Genomic DNA, 9347 nt, shown 5'->3' with positions numbered 1-9347 from the left:
GATTTATAAATTGAGACTTCAATTCTAAGATTATCTAATTCTTTATTTAATTTTGAAATTTCATTTTCTAAATCTGAAATTGTTTTCTTAGAAGATGAAACTAACTTTGCAAGTTTGATTGACTCTTTATGCAAATCAGCAAATGCATCTTGTAATTCACCAAAAGAAATGGATAAGTTATTTGAAGATGTTACCTCTTCATCGCTTTCATAACTTTTAGCCATTAGACAGAGGTTTATCTCTACATTTTCTAAATCTTCAGAAGATTCCATATCATTGTCATCCCATGTGATGTAAGCTTTCTTCATTTTCTTTTCACTAAAATTTTTCTTTTCAGATTTCTCCATCTTTTTTCTTGAAGATAGGACAATCAACCCTCAGATGTCCAAGTTGATTGCATTCAAAGCATTTTGGAGTAGAAGATGAAATTTTTGTCCTTCTTTTAGATTTAAAATTTGGTCGCCTTTGACTTCCTCTAACTTTCAGAAACTTGTTGAACATTTGTACAAAAGGCTAAGATCATCATCATCATCTTCATCTAGATCAATTTCCTTATCACTTTCTTCTTGGATTGAAGATGAGGCTTTAAGAGCAATTCCCTTCTTTTTCTTATCATTTTCTTCATGTTGATTTAATCTCAATAATTCCATTTCGTGTTCCTATAACTCTCCAAATAGAGTAGCAAGAGTCATGTTAGATAAATCTCTTGATTCAGTAATGGCTGTTACTTTAGGTTGCCATTCTCTGCTTAAACATCTTAATACTTCGTTTATGAGATCTTCATTTTGAAAATCTTTCCCTAAAGCTACAAGATGATTTACTATATGTGTGAACCTCTTTTGCATGTCTTGAATGCTTTCATTTGCATTCATCCTAAATAGTTCATATTCATGAGTTAATGTGTTTATCCTAGATCTTTTAACATTTGTTGTGCCTTCATGTGTTACTTGTAGAGTGTCCCACATTTCCTTAGCACTCTTACAATTTGAAACCCTGAAATATTCATCCATTCCCAGGGCAGATGTAATTATTTTTTTGGATTTTAAATTATATTGTACTCGTCTTCTATCCTCTTCAGACCATTTATCTCTAGGTTTTTCTATTGTTTTGCTTCCACTTGTTGTGCTTCCATCTAGTGTGGTTCTTTCTACTATGGTGGGTATATAAGGCTCTATTTCAATGGCTTCCCAAATGTTTAAGTCTATTGCCTCAATAAAAATTTGCATTTGGGTTTTCCAGTAGTGTTAACCCTCTCCATTAATGATTGGAGGTCTATTGATTGAATTTCCTTCTGGAAATAAGAAGTTTGTTGAGGCCATTATTCTTGAAGTTTCTAAACTTTATACAAGAATGAAGCTCTGATACCACTTGTTAGACAAGTGGCCTCAGATATCTTAAGAAGGGGGGTTGAATTAAGATATTGCAAACTATTTCCCCAATTAAAATTCTATTTCAATTTCAATGCAAGTTACAAGTTCCCTTAAAAATGAACTCTTAAATAATGATTCAAATAGAACAATCTGAATATAAATGTAAAGCAATAATAAATAAAAGAGTTTAAGGGAAGAGAAAGTGCAAACTCGGATTTATACTGGTTCGGCCACACCCTTGTGCCTACGTCCAGTCCCCAAGCAACCAGCTTGAGAGTTTCACTATCTTGTAAAATCCCATTACAAGTTCTGAACACACAAGGACAATCCTTCCTTTGTGTTCAGATTTCTTTACAACAAGAGACCCTCGGTCTCTCAATCCCCTTTGAGAATTTAGAAAGAATAGAAGAATAAATCTCTCTTGAAAGAGATAGATTGTACAATCTGAGCACTCAATTAATTCCTTATTGAATTGCAAGTGTATTGGCCAAGGAATTCTTAAGAGGATAAAATGTTTTTGCTCTTTGAGAGAATAAGACTTTTTGCTATGAAAAACTCTGAGCAAATTCATGTTCCAAGTCTCATATAAATAGACCTTTGGTGGCCATGTAAAAACCATTTGAAAAGATGTGACTCTTAGAAATAATTTTCTGAAAATCTCCTCTGGTAATCGATTATAGGATTTGTGTAATTGATTACAGGTTTTAAAATTTGAATTAAAACGTTTATTAACTGCTGGCAATCGATTACCAATATTGTGTAATCGATTACACAGTCTAAAATTTGAATTCAAATTTTAATAACTGTTGTAAACCATTTTTGGCCACTGGTAATCGATTACATCCTCTGGTAATCAATTACTAGAGAGTAAATCTCTTGAAAAAGACTTTTTAAATTTAAATTTCTTGGCCAAACCTTTTGCTATTTCAATTAGGAACTCCCTTCCTAAAATACTAGTGATCTTCTTGATGTTGTATCTTTTATTCTTGAATCATTGTCTTGAATTAAACTTGAGAAGCGCATTTTCATCAAATCATCACGATCATCATCAAAACATCAAAGACAAAGGCTTTGCTTCTACAAAACTTGTGTTATTTGGTAAGCTATTTCAGCAAATAGGCTTCTAGTGTGTAAAAGTAAGTGTGAATATGAACAAGTGTATAAACTATTTGTGCAAAAAGAAAGAAAATCACGCGAGAGAAATGATGTGTAAAAACAAGTAGAGAACACGTTGGTCTTCCTAATAAGTGCCTGATGCTAAAAAGATATTCTCTACCTAACAATGCTCATGTGTTCTTATGGTGTCTCCTGAGATACTAAACCCCGATTCCTCATGATAGTTTAGCCTAATCTTTATCAAGCATCATCCGCAAATTCCTCTTGTAAGACTAAACTCAACTAGGACCGCATCTAGACATACATACTCAACTAACTTATCGCACCCCGATTCCTCGTGAAAGCACGACAGCTCAACCCTACACTATCAAGGACTTTAGAGTCATACCAGTTTCCACTATTGAATGACCCTAACAAAGCATACATCTACGTGATCAAGGTAAAGGCATATTGGAATGAAAAGCAGATAGCACAGAGAACACATAAAACATCATTAAATAGATAGAAATATATTTACATCAGGTACCTATAGGGAAGATCCAACAGAGGATTTAGCTTTCCATACTAGGAAGCCTTCTTAACAACAAAGAGAAGAACAAGATGAAAGATTGCAAAAATACAAGTGGTGAGGATGTCTCCTTCACCTCTAGGATCTCACAATCACTCACAAACTCATCTCAAGCTCTCAAACCGGTTCCTGCTTCAAGCTCTGGTCTCTGCAGATCTTTACACAACAAAATCTCTCAAAACTCTCTGGAACTTGGACCTTTCTCTCTCTAGAAATCCTAGACATGCAAAGCTCTGAATCCCAGTCCATACTCCCTTCACAAAATCTGATTTCAGGCTTAAATAGGTGGCCTTGTTCATGCTCGTGCGCTTAGCGCACGTATGGACCGCTTGGCGCACATTAGTGATTTTTGGCTTAGCATGCCTTTCTCGCTTAGCGGATGAACTGAAGCGGTGCGCTTAGAGAGATGAAGTGGTGCGCTTAGCGAACCTGTACAACTCATCTTCTTCTGGATTCTTCCTCGCACTTAGCCTAGGAATGTTGCGCTTAGCGAATGCTCACTAAGCCAACAGATTGGCTTAGTGAGAAGGTGAAAACAGCCTTTTCCAAAGCTTGCCTAATAAACCTGAAATTGAGAGAAAATGATTATTAAACACACAAAATGAAAATACTAAGTATTTATTACTTATACTTAATAGAAAATACTTATAACATTACAAAATAACCATAAATTGGGAGAGTTTGGTACAATTTATACAAGTTTTATACACAAAAGTTAGTCGTTCTCACCGACTAACACTGGCGTAGTATATAGCATGAAATAAAATTCCCTTCCTTTGCCCAAGCACTGCACCTACGACGTAATCACTTGCATTACACATCAGCTCAAATTCTTGTCCCCAATCTAGTGCTGTAATTACTGGAGCAAACACTAATCTGGTTTTCAAATCATTAAATGCATCCATACACTCTTCATTAAACACAAATGCAACATCTTTATTCAACAGATTGCTAAGTGGTTTGGTGACTTTTGAGAAATCTTTTATGAATTGTCTGTAGAACCCGACATGTCCTAAGAAGCTTCTCACGCCCTTGACATTCATGGGAGGAGGAAGTTTCTCAATCACATCAATCTTTGCCTTGTCCACCTCTATTTCCCTTATTGAAATCTTATGCCCCAACACTATTCCTTCTTGAACCATGAAATGGCATTTCACCCAATTGAGAACTAGATTGGACTCTTCACATCACTGTAATACTCTTTCAAGATTGGATAAGCACCCTTCAAAAGATGGCCCAAAAATAGGGAAATCGTCCATGAAAACTTCAATGCATTTTTCCACCATATAAAAAAAAATAGCCATCATACATCTCTGAAATGTAGCTAGGGCATTGCACAGACCAAAAGGCATGCGCCGATATGCAAATACACCAAAAAGGCAGGTGAAAGCAGTCTTCTCTTGATCTTTGGGATCTACAACAATCTAATTATAGCCAGAATATCCATCCATAAAATAATAATAGGATTGCCCTGCAAATCTTTCAAGCGTCTGGTCCATGAAAGGAAGTGGATAATGGTCCTTCCGGGTGGCATCATTCAGCTGCCGATAGTCAATGCACATTCTCCATCCAGTGACAATCCTTGTGGATATCAACTCGTCTTTGTCATTCTTAATGACTGTCATGCCTCCTTTCTTGGGGACAAACTGCACCGGGCTAACCCATGCACTATCTGAAATGGGGTAAATAAGGCCTACTTCCAGCAACTTAAGCACCTCCTTACGCACCTCTTCTTTCATGATTGGATTAAGTCTTCTTTGAGGCTGTCTCACTGGTTTGTAATCAGATTCCATATTGATTTTGTGCATGCAATAAGATGGACTAATTCCTTTCAAATCAGATATGTGTCATCAAATGGCAGCTTTGTGTCTCTTCAAAATCTGCACCATCTGATCTTCTTCTATTTTCTTCAATAAGCTACTAATAATCACTGGTTTTGAGTCATTGTCCTCCAAAAACACATACTTCAAATGTGCAGGCAAGGTCTTCAATTCTGCATTTGGTTTTTCTATTTGCCCACTGTTCTTCAATTCCTCAAATGTTGAATGTCGCTCAGAAATTTCTCCTGCACCTTCCAATTCTTTAATACAAGTCTGCACTTCATGTTCCTCCTCTTTAGTAAGGCATTCTACATGATTAATCAATGCTTTCTCCAAAGGAGAATGCAGTGCCATGGTTGTAGCTGTTGTTTCTATTTCTTGTTCTACCTTGTCCAGATCAAAGCGAGCTTTCATATCATTTGGATAATTTATTGCTTCAAATAAGTCAAATGAGGCTTTTTGATCCTCCATGCTCAATTCTAGTTTATATTTCCCCATATCTACTATGCAGTTGGTCGTGGACATAAAAGGGCGGCCCAATATTATGGGAATGTCAAGATCTTCCTCTATATCCATAACCACAAAATTTGCAGGAAAAATAAGTTGTTTGACCTGAATTAAGACATCCTCAATCATTCCATATGGCCTTGTGATGGAGCGGTCAGCTAACTGGAGGGTCATGCATGTAGGCATTATCTCTATCTCTCCAAGTCGTCGGCACATGGAAAGAGGCATTAAATTGATACTAGCTCCCAAGTCTATGAGAGCTTTGCCTACAGCAACCTCACCAATACAACACGGTATCGTGACAACTCTAGGACCTTTATGCTTGGGTGGAAGAATGCGTTGAATCATAGCACTACAGTTACCTTCCATAAAAATTCTGTCAATGTGGATGTACCGGTTCTTCTTGGTTAACATATCCTTAAAAAATTTGGCATAGAAGGGCATTTGTTGAAGTGCTTCTCCAAATGGCAAAGTAATTTCCAATTTCTTGAAGATATCAAGAAATCTGGCCAAATGTCGCTCTTTATCTTTCCGGGAGGGTTCCAATGGATAAGGTACCTCCTTGCATTCAGTAAGAGTAGCCTCTTTCTTTTTTTCTAAGTTAGCCTCACTCTTGCCCTTCTTCTTATCAATCTCAACAACCTTTTCTTTTTCTTTTTCTTTTTCTTCCTTCTTCATTATTTTCTCTTGACAGTCTCTTATTGGTGTGTCTCCTTCTTCTTCACCTTCTGCTTCCTCAACAATTTCTTCAAGTTCAACTAAATCATCAACCGGTTCCAGCACCAATTCATTAGCTAGCTATTATTTAAATCCCTCCACCTTCTTATCAGCTTTACTTTCCTTCACTTGTATCGCCATTTTGCTTCTAGTCATCATAACTTTACACTCTTCTTTAGGATTTTTCTCTGTGTTTGTTGTAAAGTTGTTTGATGGTCTTTCAGGTAACTGCTTTGCAAGTTGGCCAACCTGGACTTCCAAATTCTTAATTGCAGACTCAGTGCTCTTTTGGCTAGACATCGATACTTGCATGAATTGAGCTAGAGTCTCTTCCAGCTTCGTGGTTCGGTCATAGAGACTTGGCATATGTTGTTGTGGCCTTGTAGATGAACCACCCTGGTCTCTGTTGAATTGGTTACGAGGGTGATTTTGCCACTGTCTCTACTGTTGATACTGATGGTTGTTCTGAAATCCTGGAAATCCACTTGTATTGAAATTGCCTCTAGGCTGATTCCCCATATCATTGACTTCATGTGCAATTTGCTCTTCATGAGGGATACAACATCCAGATTCATGAGCTCCACCACAAATTGTACATCTTGCAAAATAGAAGAATGTGAAGTTTATGCAGAATGTAGCTGAGTTGGAAACTTACTGAGTGTTTTTGTTAGTGTCTCTAGTTGCTTGGACAACAACTTGTTTTATGCCAACAGAGCGTCCTGTGATGTTAGCTCCAATAAACTATTCTTGGTAGGAATGTGGGCTCGGTCTCTCAAAATGGCTGTCACTAGCAGCCATGCTTTCAATTAAGTCCATTGCTTCGTGTCATACCTTAATTTCGTCCGAGAGTACTTGCGGTCGGTCCTTGAACCTTGTTTGCTCCCTTCAGAACCCTCGAAACAAGCATCATTGCATAATCCCTAAAGTTTCACAACATTCCGGAAGGAAAAACAAGCATCGTTGCGTAATCCGTAAAGTTCCGCAGCATTTCGGAAAGAAATCAATAAAAAAACACCATGAGGGGATGTGCTTAGTGAAAAAGGGGGGTGTAAATAGCAACCAAGCTCACTTGAGCCTTCCTGATTGTTCCAAAAGAAGGCGGTGCCTTCTGGTGGAAGCAACCCAGCTCGCTTGGGTGAGCTGGGCGGCAACCACCTCTCTCTTTTCTCCTATAAATAGGGGAAGGAGGGCAGAGAAATGGGTTAGCCCTTCTGGTATTCAGAAATCTCTCGAAATTAGTGAGAAAAATTGTTTCCGTGAAAAAAATCCAAGTCGAGGTGTCTCCTTAACGCTTTTGAGACGTTTCCCTAAGTGATTTTGAGGAGATTCTTCAGCGTTCTTCATCGTTCTTCGTTCGTTCTTCGTCGTTCTTCGGTCTTCAATCGGTAAGTTCCGAAATCGAATCTTTCAATTCATTCTATGCACCCTTAGTGGTCCCTACTTGTTTTGGGTACTTTTGTTTTCGTTGCCTTTATTTTCCGTACCCCCCTTTTAACGAGCTTTTAACCATTTATTTAAGTCATTTCTCACTTAATAAATGATAAAAATGAATTTAACCGATCATTTGTGTTGCAACGTCGTTTAATCACCGCTAAAGCAAAATCTAACCGATCGTTCACACTGTAACTACGGTTAAACCAAAAAAAAGCAAAATAATAATAATAAAATAATCAAAATATCTTTGAATAAAATAATCAAAAAAATCAATCGAACATTTTTCTTTGGAAGTTTTCCTTGAATGAATTGACTAATAACCAAAGTGAAACTAAGGTTAAAATCAACTCACAAATCAAGCTTTGTCCGCAAAAACCACTAAAAATCATTTTAAGGCCAACGCCTTAAACGGTCCTCTTTGCTTTTATCGGTTAACATGGACCTTTCAAAAGCATAAAAACCAACATGTAACTTTATCGCTTTTGCAAGAACTACGCAGGTCTGATTTCCTCATCACAATTGAGGATACGTAGGAGCAAAAGCCCCACTTTTGTCAACCACCCCAAGAGATCGTTAATGGTCCAACGCCTTAATGTTTCTCTCCTTTTAAAAACAAGAGATCATTAATGGTCCAACGCCTTAACGTTTCTCTCCTTTCAAAATCAAAAGATCATTTAATGGTCCAACGCCTTAAATGACCTTTGTTCAATTAAAATCTATCTTGAGAAAAAAGATAAAAACAACTTAACCAACGTTTAGTTCTGAAAGAACTACGTAGGTCTAATTTCCTCATCGCAATTGAGGATACGTAGGAGCGAGGGAAACACCCTTATCGACCACAAAAAGATAAAAAATGCAAAAGCCCATAAAAAACCTAAAAACATAAAAAAAGTGGAAAATAAAACAAATTGAAGACATGATATTGCACATTTGATTAAAGGTTGCCGTCCCTTGTGATAGACGCGTGGGGTGCTAATACCTTCCCCGTGCATAAAAACAACTCTCAAACCTTTCACACTAAAAGTTCATAGACCACACCTTTCTGGTTTTTCCGACGTTTTTCTCAAATAAACGTTGGTGGCGACTCCGCGCGCCTTCCTCCCTTGGAAGACGCACCCGTGAGTCCCGCGTCACCCTCCCGCCGACGGGTAGGTTGCGACACTTTGTCAGGGGTCTTCATTTTGATCTTACCCCCAGCTAAAGCATCCAAGAGCTGCTTAGATTGTGGTCTCAACCCATCTATGAATATGTTGAGCTGTATTGGTTCTGAAAACCCATGAGTGGGAGTCTTCCGCAATAAACCTCTAAATCTTTCAAGTGCCACACTCAATGATTCATCTTGAAACTAGTGGAAGGAAGAGATGGCAGCTTTGCCTTCTGTAGTCTTTGATTCAGGGAAGTATTTCTTCAAGAAATTTTCTACCACTTCATCCCATGACTTCAGACTGTTTCCTTTAAAAGAATGAAGCCATCTCTTAGCTTTTCCAAATAAAGAAAATGAGAACAAACTCAACCGAATTGCATCCGCATGTACACCTGCCAACCTAATAGTATTGCATATCTCTATATAGGTGGCTAGGTGAGCATAATGGGCTTCATTGGGCAGACCATGAAACAAATTATTTTGAATCAGCTGTATCAAAGAAGGAGGATATGTAATTGTCTGAGCTTGAACTTTTGGCCTCGGAAGATCGAGGTTCCTCTTCTGGAGTTGCTGCTGCTTCCAAATCCTGCAAGAATTTTCTGATTCTCTCTGAATTATGCCTTCTACAGGTGGCGTTAATCTCCAAATCAATGGGAATCAAATCACCTGCA

The 9347-nt window shown here is 37.7% G+C and overlaps 1 protein-coding gene across 1 annotated transcript; it reads right to left on the bottom strand.

The window, feature by feature from the left end:
• Nucleotides 1–4904: 4904 nt before the first annotated feature.
• LOC102661423 (uncharacterized) lies at nucleotides 4905–5795 on the bottom strand. The gene has a single exon (XM_006595261.1). The coding sequence runs from the start codon at nucleotides 5793–5795 to the stop codon at nucleotides 4905–4907; it is 891 nt and encodes a 296-aa protein (XP_006595324.1).
• Between the last annotated feature and the right edge of the window lie 3552 nt (nucleotides 5796–9347).

Source organism: Glycine max, chromosome 13, assembly GCF_000004515.6.
Source record: "Glycine max cultivar Williams 82 chromosome 13, Glycine_max_v4.0, whole genome shotgun sequence".
NCBI lineage: Eukaryota > Viridiplantae > Streptophyta > Magnoliopsida > Fabales > Fabaceae > Glycine > Glycine max.
Note: the sequence above shows the minus strand (reverse complement) of the source record. Positions and strands in the feature narration are given on the sequence as shown.

Excerpts from the sequence above, each read along its gene's own strand:
- LOC102661423 (XM_006595261.1), bottom strand. The coding sequence starts at position 5,795 with ATGTTAACCAAGAAGAACCGGTACATCCACATTGACAGAATTTTTATG.